The sequence below is a fragment of the Alexandromys fortis genome, unplaced genomic scaffold (assembly GCF_014885135.2).
Source record: "Alexandromys fortis isolate MF-2015 unplaced genomic scaffold, M_Fortis_MF-2015_v1.1 scaffold_138, whole genome shotgun sequence".
NCBI classification, from domain to species: domain Eukaryota; kingdom Metazoa; phylum Chordata; class Mammalia; order Rodentia; family Cricetidae; genus Alexandromys; species Alexandromys fortis.
Genome location: NW_026068034.1, coordinates 226237 through 246005, shown reverse-complemented (window position 1 = coordinate 246005; position 19769 = coordinate 226237). Strand labels below are relative to the sequence as shown.

At 38.1% G+C, this 19769-nt stretch overlaps 1 protein-coding gene across 5 annotated transcripts in view; it reads left to right on the top strand.

Annotated features, from left to right (window-relative positions):
- Exoc6b (exocyst complex component 6B) overlaps window positions 1-19769 on the top strand; it is a 550902-nt gene that overhangs the window by 392288 nt on the left and 138845 nt on the right. For all 5 annotated transcript variants that reach the window (XM_050164869.1, XM_050164868.1, XM_050164867.1 and 2 more), the window contains exon 19: window positions 4101-4242. In XM_050164869.1, coding sequence (XP_050020826.1) covers window positions 4101-4242 — 142 coding nt within the window. The remainder of the gene's footprint in view (window positions 1-4100; window positions 4243-19769) is intronic.

The following is a 19769-nucleotide window of genomic DNA, read 5'->3' as shown; positions in this document are numbered from 1 at the left end:
CTGACAAATTGGGGACCAGTCTGTGCTCGTCGTAGTTGGGATTGTTATTGCTGTAAAAAGACACCATGACCATGGCAACTCTTATAAAGAAAACATTTAATTGAAGTGACTTGCATACATACAGTTTCAGAGGTTTAGTCATTTATCATCATGACAGGGAGCATGGCTGTATCCAGGCAAATGTGGTACTGAAGTAATAGTTGAAAGGCCTACATCTTGCTGTCAACAGGAAGTCAACTGAGACACTAGGTAGTATCCTGAGCGTAGGAAACCTCAAAGTCTACCCCCACAGTGACACACTTCCTCCAACAAGCCTCAACTCCTACTAGTGTCTCTCCCTATGAGATTGTGGAGGCCGATTGTACTCCAACTCCCCTAGGGCTATGTAGTGAGACCCTGCGATTACTGGGTATAATGTTGCACACCTATAATCCTACTGCTCAAAAGGCCCAGGCAGAAGTATTGGTGCAAGTTTGAGTTCAGGCTGGGCTGCATGGTAAAAATCTGTCTTTAAAAAGAGACTAAAACACAATTTAAAAAATAAAAAGAAAATAAAGATTTTTTTGGGGTATGGTTGTTTAATGCTAATGTTGAACTTATCTTCTCTAGTCACAAACTACTGTAAATTTTGGAGAAAATATGAAACCATAGCATTGTCCAATGAAGGAGGCACTTCAGTCAATGTTTGTTATATCAGTAGAACTATAATTAAATAAGCAGAATACAAGATAAATGAGAAAAGAGAACTCTCAAAAAAAACACCAAACCTCATTAAGTTACTCTTGGTTATTGGCTAGTTGTTAAGCTACACAGGCAGAGAGATACTATGCAGAATTGGAAGACAGTTGCTGCTGAAGACTGTGAACTGAGCAGACATTCCAGAAGTTGCCAGACAGATTCCTAGAGGATTATATCCCTGGTGAAAACTATGCTGTTTAGCTGAAATTCCAGAGGGCAATGCATAGGAACTAACAACAAGACTCCCAGAGTAAAGGCAAGATGAGCATAGATCCCATAATAATAAAGTTAAAAACAAGTTTAACAAAACCAAGACAATCTACCGGTCTAGCTGCTTGCTAGAGCAAAATTTCAAACTCTGTTGAGGCTGAGTTTATCTGGAGACTGTATAGTATCTCACCTGCAAGGCATGCATACAAACCAAGACTTTCTAAAATGCTATTGAGATGGAAAAACTGACTTACAATAAAAGTTTGCATAGTTGATAGGTCCAGGTCCTGAGATGATTCACATGTTGGTGTTAACATAAGAAAACCAAAGAAAGAAACAACAGCAAATCTTCAGGGTAGGTGTCTTAAGGTTTCTATTCCTTATGAAGGAAAACATTCCATTGAGGTGATGGATTACAGTTTTAGAGGTTTAGTCCATTATCATCATGGGGGTGGGGATGTGTGCATATGACTAGGATTATGGCAGTGTTCAGATAGACATGGTTCTGGAGAAGTAGCTAAGAATCTTACATCTTGCAGGCAACAAACAGGAAGCGTATCTGAGACCTCACAGCCTGCCCCCACAGTGACACACTTCCCCCAACAAGGCTGTACCCACTCCAACAAAGCTACACCTCTTAATAGTGCCTATAAGACTACACAGAGTCTACTTGCACACTGTGGGCCTCTCTACTCTCAGTGTTTTAGGAGAAGAAGAGAAGGCAGTACAAAAGCATCATTCTAGGAAGTTGTACTCAAGATGCCTCCATACCAGAGAAGATGCCTTACTCCATATTCTGCAAGGTCGTAGAGACATGTTGTACATTGAAAGAACATTTTTTGTAGGTAAATAATGGTAAGGTTGCTGATGCTGAATGTAGAGAAAAAGAAATCTTAGTGGATTTGGGATGTTGCTCAGTTGGTAGAATGCTTACCTAGCACCCATCAATCCCTGGGTTCATTCTTGGCACTGCCTAAAGTGTGAGTACGTGGGCAGTAGAGACATGAGGATCAGGAATTCAAGACCACTCCTCAGATTAATAGCTAGTTTGAGGTCAACCTAGTCTACATGAACCCTGTGTTTAAAAAATAAAAAGATTATTTTATTATTTATTAAAAAATAATAATTGCTACTTAAAATAAATAATTATTTAATTAAAACAAAACATTATTTATAAAAATAAATAATTATTTATTAAAAATAAAATGATAATTTTAAAGTCTTATTATTTATTAAAAAATTAAAGGACTTTCTTTGTTCTCTAGAACAAAAGCACATTGGGCATAGTAAGAATAACTTACTATGGAATTCTTACAGATGTGATAGGGCCAGAGGACAATAATTGAAACTTCAGAAAGTTTGGAAGAAAACTAGATTATACTTATATAGTTACCAGTATATACTTAGCATAAGTATATTACACACACATACATGCACACACACATATACGCACACACATACCCACCCAAAATGAGATACTCACCATTAATTGTGACACAGTAACTGGAACCAGCTTTGACGTTGAGCCCTAGACTAGATGCTTTCTGTTGGACAGTTGGCAACAGTGCACTGCAGGGTGGCGATCCCAGAGAAAGAAGATAATCAGAACTCCACAATCTTGTGCTGTTGAACCCTGAGAAATGGCAGTGCTGTTGTCCTAGGAAGACTGTGGCCAGAGCTTGGGACAGAGTGACTGCTGTGTCCAAGGAAGTAGTTGAGTGTTGAAGAAGCCATCTGAGGAATGGAGTGTGAAATGAGCATTGGGATTCTTGGGAAGTTGCTGCTCATGTTTCCACATGTGAAGTAAAATCTATGAGATCAGGCAAACATAATAATAATAAACAAACACAAAACTACCAATGTGCAGAAGGTGAGTAGTTACCAGGATTCATACAATGAGGGGAGGTGTTCAAACTCCACTTATCCCCAGCCGCCAGTAAAGACACCAGAAGAGTAGCAAGTTAGGACCTATGTTAAGCATTGGCCTCCACATTCACATGTTGGGGGAAAGAAGGGGTGAGAATTTGCTGTTTAGTGAGAAGAAAGCTTAAAGATGTGATTCAAAAGAATCTCGTTCCTTGGCAGGCGACGACAGGTTCCATAATAAGGGAAGTGTGGCATAGGTGTGACCACAGGGGGCATGGGGATGGCTGCAGGTTGACATGAAGAACGGCCTGTTAGATATTTATCTTAGCATCATTTCTTTTTCTCTTCTTTTTCCTCCTTGTGGTAATAGAGATGGATCCCTCGTACAATACTTAGAGTGTACATACTTAATACCAACAATCTCCACTTCTGATACCAAATAAGACAGCAGTTAGTGCTGTCATCCAGGATCACAGACTGTGTTTGTAAGTTAGTGCTTTGAATTCTTTCATAAAGATGGTTAATTATTAATTTTAAATCTGTTTTTAAAATTAGCTTAGAATTAATTTGTAAATCTCAACTTTTTGAAGAAAATAAAATTCACCTTTTTAATTACATTTTGGAGGCCATTTTTGTTTTGAGTTTACTGACAAATCATAAAACAGTAAGTACTGATTTATATCTAGAGACTATTGCTAGAATTTATAAAGAATTTTCTTGGAAGAGACTTTTTCAAATTTATTTTCTCTGTAATATTCTTTCTCAGTTCATTGTTGAATATTGCTTCTCTAGTGTTAATTTTTAAAATACTCTTCTTGGCTCCATAGTTGGGTTTTGTAAATATAGCTTACTGTTCTAATTACAATTACAGTTTGAATTGGAGTCACTATTAATTGCTGTTAGCATATGTTTAATTCCAAGGCTGTTAGTTTATGAGTATTATGATAGGGAGAACTTTAAAGAAATTCTTAATTGAAGAACAGAATAAGTTATTTAAACTTTCATATCTGGTGATGCCCACAGTAGGTAGGGTACTTGCCTGGAATGCACAGAGACCTAAGTTTGACCCCCAGCTTAGCATGGTGGTGCATACCTACAAACCTAACATTTAGGAGGTTGAGACAGTAAGATTAGAAATTCAAAGTCATCCTTAGCTACATAGCAAGTACAAAGCCATTCTGGGATGTGTGAGATAGTGTCTTAAATAATAAACAACTAAACGAATTGATTTACATGGCATTTCATTTTAATCCACTGATTTTCTGGTTTACATGTTTGTATTTCAGGGAAAGGTAGCCCAGACAGCTTGTATGTCAGCTTGCAAGCATTTAGCCACATCCTTGATGCAACTGTTGCTGGAAGCAGAAGTAAGGCAGCTCACTTTGGGAGCATTACAGCAGTTCAACCTGGATGTCAGAGAATGTGAACGTAAGTCAATGGACCCTTTTTGCTTCCTTGTTTTATAAACTTACATTGCCACTGGTGTAAAGAAAAACCAAAAAGTTTTAGGTCTGTCATGTCAGTGTTCCTTATGGTGTCAAAAAATATCTGGATGAGAAAGGTATCTTACAGGACAATTTGTTTATTTTTATTTTTTTATGGTGGCTTTAAAAATATGTTTTAGGGGGCTGGAGAGATGGCTCAATGGTTAAAAGCATTGTCTGCTCCTCCAAACGTCCTGAGTTTAAGTCCCAGCAACCACATGGTGGCTCACAACCATCTATAATGAGATCTGGTGCCCTCTTCTGGCATACAAACATACATGGAAGGAATGTTGTATACATAATAAATAAATAAATCTTTAAAACAAAAAAAATGTTTTAAATTGAAATATAATTACGTCTATTTCCCCCTCCCTTTTCTCACTCTAGCTTCTCCCAACGTCCCTTCTTTGAAGTCCTGCCATGATCCCTACAACTCACAAGTTGAAAGCCTCTTTTTCTTTTTATTGTTACATACGTATGTGTACATATATACAAATATGTATAAATATAATCTGCTGAATATGTTTTTGTTGGTGGTATATATGGTTTCAATACTCCCTGTTCTGTACTGACCAACCAATAAGAGAGCTCTTTCCCAAGGAGAGGCTAATTCTTCTCCCAAAGATCATTAGTTGCCTATAGTTCATTGTTTGAGTGTGACCTCTAAGATTTCCCCCATACCTTGTTTACATGTTTATTTGATATTACCATTATTTTGGTCAAAAACCTGTACTCCAAAAGTTGTAAAAATCTAAAAGAAACAGACAAATTTCTTGATAGATACCACATACCAAAATTAAATCAAGATCAAATAAACAATTTAAAGAGATCTATAGCCCCTAAGGAAATAGAAGCAACCATTAAAAGTCTCTCATGCAAGAAAAGCCCAGGATCAGATGATTTCAGTGCAGAATTTTACCAGAGTTTCAAAGAAAAGCAAATACCAGTACTCCTCGAAGTATTCCACAAAGTAGAAATTGAAGGAGCATTTCTAATTTTTTTTTTTAGGCCACAGTTGCCCTGATACCCAAGCCACTCAAATACTAAACAAAGAAAGAGAATTACAGACCAATGCCCTTCATGAACATTGACACAAGAATACTCAGTAAAATAATACTGACAAACTGAATCCAAGAACACATAAAAAAGGCCACCCACCATGATCAAGTAGGCTTCATCCCAGAGATTCTGGGATGGTTCAAGATATGGAAAATCTGTCAGTGTAATTCACCATATAAACCATCTGAAAGAGAAAAACCACATGACCATCTCATTAGGTGCTGGAAAAGCCTTTGACAAAGCACCTCTTTATTATAAAAGTCTCAGAGAGATCAAGGATACAAAGAACATGCCTAGATATAATAAAAAGCAACTCATAGCAAATCAACAGACAACACCATATTAAACAGAAAGACACTCAAAGCAATTACACTAAAATCAGGATCAAGACAAGACTGTCTGCTCTCTCTATATTTATTCAATATAGTATTTGAAGTTATAGTTAGAGCAATAAGACAACAAAAGGAAATCAAGGAAAAAAGATCTCAGAGTATGCTGGTTACAGATGACATGACAGTATACCCCAAAAATTGACCCCAAAAATTTTACCAGGAAACTCCAAAGCTGATGAACACCTTTAGCAAAGTAGCTGGATACAAGATTAAATAGGAAAAAAAATCAGTAACCCTCTTATTTACAAATGATAAAAGGGCTGAGAGTGAAATAAAGGAAAATAAAGGAAACAACTCCCTTTATAATAGCCACAAACCATTTATATTTATATCTTATGGTAACTCTAACCAAGCAAGTGAAAGACCTGTATAACAAGAAGTTCAAGTCTTTGAAGAAATTGAAGATATCAGAAGATGGAAAGACTTCCTATGCTCATGGATCAGTAGGATTAACATAGCAAAAATGGCCATTTTACCAAAAGAAATAAACATATTAAACAAGTACTTATCAAAATTCCAACACATTTCTTTACAGACCTTGAAAGAACAATACTCAAATTCATATGGACAAACGATAAAACCAAGATAGCTACAAAAATCCTATAAAATAAAAAAAACTGCTGGAGGTATCACCATCCCTGATTTCAAGCTCTACTACAGAGATATAGTAACAAATACAGTATTGTATTGGCATAAAAACAGGCACATTGAATTGAAGCCCCAAATATAAACTGTGGACACTTGATTTTTGACAAAAAAAAAAAAAGCCAAAATTATACAATGGAGAAAAAAAGCATTTTCAACAATTAGTTTTGGCATAACTAGATGTTATCATGTAGAAGAATGCAAATAGATCCATATCTATCACCCTTCACAAAATTCAAGTCTATATGGATCAAATACTTCAACATAAATGCTGTTACACTGAACTTGATAGAAGAGAAAGTGGGGATTCCCCTTGAATGCATTGACACAGGAGACAACTTTCTGAATAGAATACCAATAGCACAAACACTAATATCAGTAATCAATGGGATCTCATAAAACTGAAAAGTTTCTATAAGGCAAAAGACACTGTCAATAGGACATAATGACAGACAACAAAATGAGAAAATATCTTCACCAATGCCACATCCAACAGATGGCTGATCTCCAAAATATATAAAGAACTCAAGAAACTAGATATCAACAAACCAAATAATCAAATAAAAAATGGGGCATAGACCTAAACAGAAAATTCTCAGCAGAATAATCTAAAATGACAGGAAAAAAATAAAACACTTACAGGAATGTTAAACATCCTTAACCATCAGGGAATGCAAATCAGAACAACTCTGAGATTCTATCTTATACCTATCAGAATGGCTAAGATTAAAAACACAAATGACCACTCATGCTGGAGAGGATGTAGAACAAGGGGAACTCTCCTTCACTACGGTTGGAGTGTAAACTTGTACAGCCACTTTTGAATCAGTATGGTAGTTTCTCAGAAAATTGGGCTTAATCTGCTTAAGGTCCAGCGACACTATTCTTCCAGCATATTCTCACAGAATGCTCAGTCATACTACAAGGACACTTTATCAGCTATGTTCATAGTTGCTTTATTTATAATTGCCGGAACCTGGAAGCAACCTAGATGCCCCTCAACCAAAGAGTGGATAAAGAAAATGTAGTACATTTGCATAGTGGATTATTACCCATTAAAAACAATGACATCAGGAACTATGAAGGCAAATGGATGGATCTAGTAAAAAATCATCTGAGTGAGGTAACCCAGATTCAGAAAGAGACATCTTATGTACTCATAAGTGGATATTAGCTGTAAAGGATAGTCATTTTATAATCCATATATCCAGAGAGGATAGGGTTTATTATTATTATTATTTATTGTGTATAAGTGTTTTGCCTGGATGCATGTATATGCACCATCTGTGGAGATCAGAAGAAGTTTTCAGATCCCCTGGAACTGGAGTTACAAATGGATGTGAGCTGCCATATTGGTGCTGGGGTTTGAACCCAGGTCCCCTAGAAGAGCAGCTAGTGTTCTTAACTGCTAAGCCATCGCTCCAGCTGCAGAGAGGTTAGGTAACAAGGAGGATCCAAGTGGGGGACACATGGATCTCCCTGTGAAGGGGGGATAGATCTTCTGGTGGACTAGGGGCTGATGGGGATGGAAACTTGAGGGATTTGATTTGGCCATGGGTGAAGGGGGAGAGTGCTGAGAGAGGCTTTTCAGGGTCAAGTTTAAAGCCTGACACAAGGGACACTTCTATGAATCTACAAGGATAACCACAGCTAAAACTCCTAGCAATAGTGAATATGAAGCTAGAACAGGCCATCCTCATGTGGGATGTCCTTGTGTATATATGTTGCTTTTATGGGTTGATTAATAAAGCTGTTTTGGCCAGTGGCTTAGCGGAGTAAGGCCAGATGGGAAATCAGAGCAGAGATGCAGAGAAAAAGAAAATGAAGTCAGGTCAGATGCCAGCCTGCCAGCTGCCAAGGAAATAAGACATGTAGAAAATGAGGTAACACCATGGTCCATGCAGCAATACATAGATTAGTAGAAATGGATTAATTTAAGATGTAAGAGCTAGCTAGAAATAGCCTGAGCCATCGGCTAAACAGTGTTGTAGTTAATATAGTTTCTGTGTGATTTTTTGGGTCTGGGTGTCTGGTTAATGAAAGTGCTGTCTTCATTTACATCATCCCCTGTGATCAGATTGTTGACTATCCCAATTATCACCAGAGAACCTTCATCCAGTAACTGATGGAAAAAGGTGCAGAGGGCCACAGCCAAACATTGACTAAGCTCAGGGAATTCTGCTGAAGAAAAGGAAGGATTGTAGCAACCTGGAGGGTCAAGGATATCACAAGAAAACCTACAGAAACAACTAACCTGGCTCATAGGAGCTCAAAGAGTCTGAACCAACAACCAGAAAGTCTGCATGGGACTGATGTAGGATGTGACAGTTGTGTATCTTAGTCTATTTGTGAGACTACTAACAATGGGAGCCGGGAGGTAGGGGAGGCTCTGTCCCTAATGCTTTGGCTGGCTTTTGAGAACCTATTCCTCATACTGGGTTGCCTTTTCCAGCCTTAAGGTAAGGATAAGAGCTTAGTCCTACCTCTACTTAATATGCCATGCTTGGTTGACACCCTTGTTGGACCTGCCCATTTCTGAACAGAAACAGAAGAGAAGTAGATTGAAGAAGTTAGTGGTAGAGGGGAATGTGGGGAAGGAGAGGAGGGAGGGGAAACTGTGGTTGGGGTATAAAATAAATTTAAAAATTAAAAAAAAAGAATTGTCATGGTCATAGTGTCTCTTTACAGCACTAAAACGCTAAGATAGCTTTTCAGTATTGTGTCAACTGCATTTTATACATTTTATATCATTTTTAAAATTTGATTTGATGTTTGAAATAGTGTCTTCTCATGTAGTAGTCCAAGCTGGCCTCAAACTTACCAGTCTTCTGAGTGTTGAGAGTGTGGATATTTGCCACCACATCAGCTTGTTTTATTATTATAATATTTTTATTCAATTCAGTATTTTAAATTAGCTTTAGATTTTCTTGTTTGGGAACAGTGATTTATGCTTTTAGTTTTTAAACTTTTCTTTCAGATTTTTCAGTACAGTGGGATATGTACAAATAATGAACACATCAGGTTTTCTTTGGGTTTCTCTGTGGCTTTGGAGCCTGTCCTGGAACTAGCTCTGTAAACCAGGCTGGTCTCGAACTCACAGAGATCCGCCTGCCTCTGCCTCCCGAGTGCTGGGATTAAGGGCATGCATCACCATCACCCGGCTCACATCAGGTTTTCTTATTTGATCTCTTGGTTATTCAGAAGTTTATGGCTCACTTCTCCAATATTTAGAATATTGTACAAATTTTATTATAGTTTATAGTTTAGGTTTTTTTTTTAAGTCAGAGAGCACGCTCTGTATGATTACCATTCTGAAACTAATATCCTGAGATTATTTTTAATGGCCCAGTTTAGTGTTTTGGTTACAGTGGAAAAGTTATGTACCTGTTTTACAGTTGCTGTGTGCTGTCTGTTAGATGGCAATGGTAGTGTTCATTGATACTGCTAGTAAAAACTCCTGGATTCTTATTTTGCTGTTGGTGGTGGGTTTGTTTGTTTGTTTTATTGTTGTTGTTGTTAGAGTTTATTTGTGTTTTGTTTTGACCAAGTCAGTCACAGCCCAGGCTGCACTCCAGTTTACTGTATATGTGAGGGTTATGCTGTACGCTTCCTTCTACTTTCTTCTTTTATTATCTTTATTTTCTGCCATTTTCTCTCCCCCATTGTCTTGCTTTATGCTGATTTTTCTTAAATTTGGTATGACTTATGGATTATTAATTTTAGTTCCTTGTTTACTTTTATTTATTGGAGTTTGTCAGTATTAACTAAGAGACAGTGTGTGCATCTTTTTTTTAAAGAAGATACTACAAAATGTTGTACTCCTGTTTCAGTTTTCCAGTGTCCCCCGAGTTTTTCATGCTCTATGTATTTATTAAGCATATTTATTCTTAATATGCTTGATTTTGAATGCTTCAGGTTCATTGGTAATCTTTCAGTAGTTTCTAATATACAGTAAAATTAGTTTATATTCATTTCTCATTTCCAGTACTTCTCTTTTGATACCCTGTGTAAACGCTGTTTGTTGTGTTTGTTCATAGGGTTGTAACTAGAACCCATGAGCTTTGTCCATGCTAGCAGACAATCCCACGGAGCTTTCTTTGCTCACATCCAGCTCCACTTTAGCTCTATTTATTTATTTATTTATTTATTTATTTATTTATTTATTTATTTATTCATTTATTTATTCATTTATTTATTTATTGTAAGACAGGGTTTATAATAGTCCCAGTTGTCCTGGAACTTACTTGTAGACCAGGCTGGCCTTGAACTCACTGAGATCCACCTGCCTCTGCCTTTCAAGTGCTGGGATTAAAGGCATGCATCACCACCACCTGGCAATAATTTTTTTCTTTATTTTACATACCAACCACAGTTTTCTCCCCCTTCCCCCCATCTTCCTCCACTCCCTGTCTACTCCTCAGAGAGTGTAAGGCCTTCCAAGGGGAGTCAACAAAGCCTGGCACATCAAGTTGAGGCAGGACAAAGCATCTCCCTCCTGTATCCAGGCTGAGTATGGTATCCCACCTAAGGGAATGGGTTCCAAAAAGCCAGTTCATGCACCAGGGATAAATCCTAGTTCCACTGTCAGGGGCCCCACAAAAGACCAAGCCGCAGAACTTTTATCTACATTCAGAGGACCTAGTTTGGTCTGATGCCGACCCCATAACTGTGGGACAGAGTCTGTGAGCTTTCATGAGTGCAGGTCAGCTGTCTGTGGTTTTCCCATCATGATCTTGACCCCACTTCCTCATATAACCCTCCTCCCTTTCTTCAACTAGACTCCTGGAGCTCTGCTCAGTGCTTTTCTATGGATCACTGCATCTGCTTCCATCAGTTACTAGATGAAGGTTCTATGTTGACAATTAGGGTAGTTACCAGTCTGATTACAAAAAAAGGTCAGTTCAGGTACTCTCTCCACTATTGCTAGGAATCCTAGCTGGGGTCGTCCTTGAGGATTCCTGGGTGTTTCCCTAGTCCTAAGTTTCTCCCTCTATCAAGATATCTCTTTCATTGCTCTCCTTCTCAGTCCCTACCCCAACTCAACCATCCCATTCCTCATGTTCTTATCCTCCCCCCTTGCTCCCGCTTTACCCAGGTTATCTCATCTATTTCCTCTTTCCAGGAAGATCCATGCATTCCTCTTAGGGTCCCCCTTGTTAGGTTCTCTGACACTGTGGGTTGTAACTCACTTTTCCTTTGCATACATCTAGTATTTACTTATGAGTAAGTACATACTGTGTTTGTTTTTCAGGGTCTGGGTTACCTCACTCAGCATGGCTTTTTTATTTTTTTATTTTTTTTTAGTTCTGTCCATTTGCCTACAATTTTCAAGATGTCGTTGTATTTATTGTGTAATACTCCATTGTGTAAATATACCACATTTTCTTTATCCATTCTTTCGTTGAGGGGCATCTAGGTTGTTTTCAGGTTCTGGATATTACAAATAATGCTGCTATGAACATAGTTGAACAAGTATCCTTGGGTATATGCCTAAAAGTGGTATGGCTGGGTCTTGAGGTAGATTCTCAATTTTCTGAGAAACCACCGTACTGATTTCTAAAGTGGCTATAAAGTTTGCACTCCCACCAGCAGTGGATGAGTGTTCCCCTTATTCCACATCCTCTCCAGCATAAGCTGTCATCAGTGTTTTTGATCTTAACCATTCTGACAGGTGTAAGATGGTATCTCAGAGTCATTTTGATTTCATTTCCTCATGGCTAAGGGTGTTAAGCATTTCCTTAAATGTTTTTTGGGCATCTGAGATTCTTCTGTTGAGAATTCTGTTTAGATCTGTACCACATTTTTAATTGGATTATTTGATATTTTGATGTCTAGTTTCTTGAGTTCTTTATGTATTTTGGACATCAGTCCTCTGTCAGATGTGAGGGTGGTGAAGACCATTTCCCATTCAAAAGGCTGCTGTTTTGTTTTATTGACTGTTTCCTTTGCCTTACAAAAGCTTCTTAGTCTTAGGAGGTCCCATTTATTGATTTTTTCCCATGTTTGTGCTACTGTTGTTGTATTTAGGAAGTGGTCTTCTGTACCCATGTATTCAAGGCTACTTCCCACTTTCTCTTATGAGGTTCAGTGTGGCTAAATTTATTTTGAGGTCTTTGATTCACTTGTACTTGAATTTTGTGCATAGCTATCGGTATGGATTTATTTGCACTCTTCTTCATGTCAGCATCCAGTTGTGCCAGTACCATTTGTTGAAGATGCTTTCATTTTTCCATTGTGCAATTTTGGCTTCTTTGTCAAAAACCAGGTGTTCATAGATATGTGGATTTATGTCAGGATGTTTGATTCAATTCCATTTACCCACATGTCTGATCCACGTGTCTACTTTTATGCCAATACCAAACTGTTTTTATTACTCTAGTTCAGTAGTAAAGCTTAAAATCAGGGATGATGATGCCTCCAGAAGTTCCTATATTGTACAGGATTGTTTTGGCTATCGTGGATTTTTTGTTTTTCCATATAAAGTTGAGTATTGTTCTTTTGATCTCTGTGAAGAATTGTGTTTGGATTTTGATGGTGATTGCATTGAATCTGCATATTGCTTTTGATAAGATTGCCATTTTTACTATGGTTGATCTTACATATCCAAGAACACAGGAGAACTTTCCATTTTATGATATCTTCTTCTATTTCTTTCTTCAAAGACTTAAAGTTCTTTTTTTTAAATTTTGTGTGGCAATGGGTTTTTGATCCTACTGCACCTATTGGTTTTGTGGGAGCCTAGGCAGTTTGGATGCTCACCTTACTAGACCTGGATGGAGGTGGGTGGTCCTTGGACTTCCCACAGGGCAGGGAACCCTGATTGCTCTTTGGGCTGACGAGGGAGGGAGACTTGATTGGGGGAGGGGGGGAAGGGGAGGCGGTGGTGGGGAAGAGACAGAAATCTTTAATTAATTAATAAAGAAATAAATAAATTTAAAAAAGTTTCTTTTTCATTTTACATACCAATCACAGTTTCCCTTCTCTTCCCTTCTCCCACTCCCCTTACCTTCCACCCACCCAGCCTCCCATCCACTCCCAAGAAAGAGTAAGGCTTCCCTTGAGAAGTCAACAAAGTCTGGCATATCAAGTTGAAGCAGGACCAAGCCCCCAGCCCCTGTATATCATGACTGAGTAAGATATCCCTCCATAGGGAATGGGCTCCAAAAAGCCAGCTCATGCACTGGGGATCAGTCCTGGTCCCATAAGACTTGAAGTTCTTGTCATACAGGTCTTTCACTTGTTTAGTTAGAGTTACCCCAAGATATTTTATGTCCTTTGTGGCTATCATAAAAGATGATGTTTCTCTGATTTCTTTCTTAGCCTGTTTTTCATTTGTATATAGGAGGGTTACTTGGTTTTTGTTGTCGTTGTTGTTAATCTTATATCCCACTACATTACTGAAGGTGTTTATCAGCTGTAGGAGTTCCCAGGTAGAATTTTGGGGGTCACTTATGTATACTATCATATCATCTGTCAATAATGATAGTTTGACTGCTTCCTTTCCAATATGATCTTTCCCCTTGATCTTTTATTGTCCTGTTGTCCTATTGTAGGTAGAAGTTCAAGTACTATATTGAATAAATATGGGGAGAATGGGGAGCCTTGTCTTGTTTCTGATTTTAGTGGAATTGCTTTCAGTTTCTCTCCATTAGTTTGATTTTGGCTCTTGGCTTTCTGTATATTGCCTGTTTTATGTGTAGGTGTGTATGTTGTATCCCTGATCTCGCCAAGACCTTTATCATGACGACATGTTTGGTTTGGTAGGAGGCTTTTTCAGCATCGAATGAGATTATCATGTGGGACTTTTTCTTTTAGTTTGTTTATATGGTGGATTACATTTCAGTATGTTGAATCATCCTTGTATCTCTGGGATGAAGCCTTTTTGATCATGGTAGATGATTTTTTTATGTGTTCTTGGATTTGGTTTGTCAGTATTTTATTGAGTATTTTTGCATCATTGCTTCATGAAGGAGTTTGATTTGTAATTCTCTTTCTTTGTTGTATCTTTATGTGACTTAGGTATCAGGGTAACTGCAGCCTCCTAAAAAGAGTTTGGCAATGTTCCTTCTGTTTGTGTTGTATAGAACAATTTAAGGAATATTGGTATTAGCCATTCTTTGAAATTCGGGTGGAATTCTATACTGAAACCATCTGGCTCTGGGCTTTTCTTAGGAAACTTTTAATGACTGCTTCTTTTCTTTAGGGGTTATAGGTCTATGTTTATCTGATCTTGATTTTATTTTGGTATATGGTACCTATTCAGAAAATTATCCATTTCTTTTAGATTTTTCAATTTTATGAAGTATTGGTTTTTGAATACTAATGAATACCTAATGAATCTTTGGATTTCCTCAGTGTCTGTTGTTATGTCCTTGTTTTCATTTCTGATTTTGTTAATTTGGATATTCTCTTTCTGCCTTTTGGTTAGTTTGGATAAGGGTTTGTCTATCTTGTTGATTTTCTCCTAGAACCAACTTTTTGTTTCATTGATTCTTTATATTGTTCTCTTTTTTCTACTTTATTGATTTCAGCCCTCAATTTGATTATTTCCTGTCTTCTACTCCTGCTGGCTTTGTCTGCTCCTTTTGTTTTTTCTTCTAGAGCTGTCAGGTGTGCTGTTAAGTCACTGGTGTGAGCTTTCTCCATTTTCTTTATGTGGACTTTATATGAACTTTTCCTCTTAGCACTGCTTTCATAGTGTCCCATAGGTTTGGGTATGTTGTGCATTCATTTCATTGAATTCTAGGAAGTCTTTAATTTCTCTCCTTATTTCTTCCTTGACCAAGTGGTGATTCAGTTTAGCATTTATTAGTTTCCATGAGTTTGTAGACTTTCTGCAATTAGAGTTGTTGTTGTATTCTAACTTTAAGCCATGGTGATCTGATAAGATACAGTGGATTATTCCATTATTTTTAATCTATTGAGATTTGTTTTGTGACCAAGTATGTGGTCAGTTTTAGAGAAGATCCATGAGGTACTGAGAAGAACATATATCTTTTTTGTTTGAGTGGAATGTTCTATAGATGTCTGTTAAGTCCATTTGAATCATAACATCTGTTAGTTCCCCTTAATTCTTTATAAGTTTCTGTCTGGCAGGCCTGCCCGCTGGTTTGAGTGGAGTGTTTAAATCTCTCTCCATTCATATGTTGGGTTTGGTGTGTGATTTAAGCTTTAGTGGTGTTTCCTTTATAAATGTGGGTAAGCATCTATTTGGGGCACAAATATTCAGAATTGAGATTTAATTTTGGTGGATTTTACCTGTGATGAATATGAAATATCCTTCTGCATCTCTTGACTAATTTTAGTTTGAAGTCTATTTTGTTAGATAATAGGATAGCTATACCAGGTTGTTTCTTAGATCCATTTGATTGGAAAATCTTTTCCCAACCCTTTACACTGAGGTAATGTCCGTCTTTCAAATTGAGCTGTGTTTCTTGTATGCAGCAGCAGGATGGATCCTGTTTTTGTATCTATTCTGTTAGCCTGTGTCTTTTTATAGGTGAACTGAATCCATTGATATTAAAGGATATTAATGACCAGTGTTGGTTAATTCCTGATGTTTTTTTTTTTTTATTTTGTTGTTAGTGGTGGTAATGTGTTGTGTTTCTCTTCTTTGGGATTTGCTGATGTGAGATTGTCTATTGCCTGTTTTTTCATGAGTATAGCTAATTTCCTTGAATTGGAGTTTCCCTTCTAGTATTTTCTATAAGGCTGGATTTGTGAATATGTGTTGTTTAAACCTGGTTTTGTCAAGGAACATTTTGTTTTCTCCAGTTATGGTGATTTAATGTTTTGCTGGGTATAGTAGTCTGGTATCTGTGGTCTCTTAGTGACTGCAAAGCGTCTGTCCAGGTCCTTCTGGCTTTCAGTGTCTTCATTGAGAAGTCAGGTATTATTTTCATAGGTCTGCTTTTACATGTTACTTGGCCTTTTTCCTTTGCAGCTATTAATATTTTATCTTTATTCTGTATCTTCAATGTTTTGATTATTATGTGATGAGGGGACTTTTTTTCATTCAGTTTGGAGTTTGTAAACTTCTTGTTTCTAGATAGGTGCGTCCTTCTTTAGGTTGGGAAAGTTTTCTTCTATGGTTTTGTCGAATATATTTTCTGTGCCTTTGATCTGCTGCTGGGATTGGGATGGATGTTGGGGGTCACAGAATGTGCCCTGGTGTTGAGGGCCTAGAGACCAGGGCTATCATACTGACAGACCAGTCACTCACTTTTTCCTCTAATAGATGCAGGTGGAGCCTGTGTGATGAGGGTTGGTTGGCAAGGGCATGGATGGAAGGTGTTTCCATAGGAGTCTCACCTGTCATCCAGCTGCTGCAGCTGCGATGGGTGGGGCTCTGCTTTATTGTCTGTATAGTCTAGTTCTCTTCCACAGTAGGTGGAGGTGGTATCTATGCCTCCAGGATTTTTGACTGGCTGCTGAGGCTCTTCTTCTGGCAAGCACAGGTGAAGACTGTGCCTCTGGGAGGCCTCTGATGCTGCAGGGATTGGTTGGCTGGGGGCGGGGAATTGGTAGCTGAGGTGGTGGAGGGGTCTGCTTGTTGGAGTTTTTCCTATTGGCCTGAACTGGGGCTGGGATGGGTGGGGGAAGGGCACAGGATGTGTCCCTGACTCTGGAGCCCAGAGAGAGGGCTTTCCAGCTGGGAGACCAGTCACTCACTTCTTCCTCAGGCTGTTACTGGTAGAACCATTACCTGAGGTTGGGAGTGGGGGTGGGGGAGGGAGCCCTGATGCTTGGGGTTGGTTGGCAGGGGAATGGGTTGGGGAAGGGAGGTGGAGGTTTCTGCCCACAGGAGTCTTACCTTCTGGCTAGCTGCTGGGGCTATGATGTGTAGGGCTCTACTTTAGCTGTTTTTTGTCTCTCTTCTAGTTCTCTTCCCACAATTCTTAGGTTTTTTTTAATGCTTTTTGACATAGGGAACATTTTTATAATAGCTGTTTAGATAGTTCCTATTTATGTGCGTGTTTCTGAGCACTGTTTCCTGATTACTTTTCCCCTCTGGTTTTGAGTTACATTTTCTTATTCTTTTTGTTTTTTGTTATTGTTTATTGAGTTCCTGACATTTTAAATTTCATGTTGTTTGATTTTATAATTCATTGTATTGTAAAGATTTTGTTAGGTTTTGCTCTTATTTTATTTAAAGTTCTACATTTAAAGGCTTTCCCCTAATGATCTACTTCTGCCAGCCTCAAGTCCAGTGTCTCATGGGATAGCATCACCATCTGAGGAACAATAGATCACGAAACTGTGGGGGACACTGAAGATTAAAACTGTACTAGGTACAAAATTGTGTGTTTAAAATTAAGAGATTAAAACTCCATGTAAATCCCTTGGAATTGGTGGAATAAATTTGTATTCATAGAGTCAGTAGCAACCTTTTGTCTGAGCCCAACAAGCACAATTCCAAAGCAGAGCCCTTTGAAGGATTCTGTCCAGTTTGCTAAGAATATCTGGCTGTTCAGTAGCTTTCCCAAATTATTCTGTGCATTAGTGGTAACTCTTTCCTCAACTTGGGAAATTCTTTCCCATAAACACACACTTTTGTATCTGTTACGGTTTTAGTCTGACTTGTTCCCTACAGGCTCATGCTTTATTGCCTCTCAGATGAGAATGCTATCCTAAGAGACACTGGACTTGAGGCCAGTACAAGTAGATCACTAGGACAGGCCTTTAAAGATTGTAAGTTGACCCTTGATTGCAGTATTGCTCTGCTTTCTGGTCTCCTATGAGATGAGGGACCTCTGCCACATGTGTCTGCTGTTGTAAATGCTACCTTGCTTTCCCAGAAGGAAGGATGGAAAGTTCCTAAAGTGTAACCTCAAAGAAACCTTATCTCCCTTAAATTGGTTGACCTAGGTATTTGGTCACAACAGGGTTTCACCAGGTATCCAGTGAGACACTTTTGATTTCCAGCATCAGCTTTGTTTCTTTCCTGTCTAGTGACTTGAGTTTTCCTCACCCTTTTGCATTGTTTAAATGAAAGTGAAATCATTGAGTACTGATTGTATTTCTCCTCTAGTGCTGGTTATGGAACCCATGGTCCTGTTTATGCTAGGAAAGGGCTTACTATTGAGCTATAGCACTAACCCCACCATGACCCTTCTCTGATACTGAGTTTTAAAGAACCATGGCCATTGCCTCCTGGACTCTAGTTTGTGTCTTTTCAACTCAGTAAGACAACCATGCTTTGTTTAAGTGCCCTTTCTTTTCTTGCTTTATAAAATGACCTGGAATCTGTCCCTAGTAGGTTTTCGTAGATCATTTTCTTTCTCTCAGGATAATAGTTCTGCGAGAAAGTGGCTTTCTTTACCTCTTCTCTAGTGTTTAAATCTATTCTTATAGATATTTTTGTTTTTGCCTAGCTTCTTTATAATAACATTGGAATGAGCATTCTTCTGTCTACAAGTCCCTTGCAGACAGTTGTAGGATCATATAAATATCTTTTCAGAGTTTTTTCCCCCCATTATAGAAATACCACCTCTTCATTGTTGAAAACACTTGAGGAAAATAAAGTACATAAAGTAATTAAGGGCTAGGTAGATGGTGTAGTGGGCAAAGTACTTAGCTTGCAAGTGTAAGGACCTGAATTTGAGTCTTTGCAACCAGCAACTTGCATCTATAATCCCTACAACAAAATTGAAGTCAGAGACAGGAGAATCCTCAAAATCTGTGAGACATTTAGTTTGCTGTATGCAGTGATCAAGAGACCCTGTCTCAAAAAAGAAGTGGAAAGTGAGGAACAACACCTTTGGGTCCTTTGTCCTCTACACATGCACTGTGGCATACATGTGACTACACTCACACATGAACATGCATATGTGTGTGCACACATATACATCATACAAATTTTTAAAAGTAAAACTACTATATTCTCACAATTTAGAAATGAGTATAATTCTGGTGATTTCATTCAGGTGTGGTAATATTCAGTAGTGAGAAACTCTTTCTAGAAGGTATCCATCAGATTTTTACATCTAAGTAGCCAAAATTTATTCACATAATTATGTCTTAACCAGTTATTTGCTAGAAGGATTCTTATTGGCTAGATTAATCAAAATTGATTGCTGGAGCCAAGTACAAAGCTATCCTCTTGAGTTGAAGAAAGAGTAAGTAGAACCTTGTTGTGTTAAGAAGAAAAGAGACTTAAGTTAGATGCCAGTCAGTTCCACAGGGAAGCAAAGTGTGCTGAGTGGTAGGAAATGACTGATTGACTGTGTCACTGTGTTTTTCTAAAGTTAAGAGGCACAGAGGGTAGAGGGAGAGACAGTGGAGCATAAGTACTAAGAAGAGAAATGTTCTGGGAACAGCAGTGCAGAGTGAGAAAAATGTCACTCTTCAAGTATTTCGTACTTAGACAAATGGA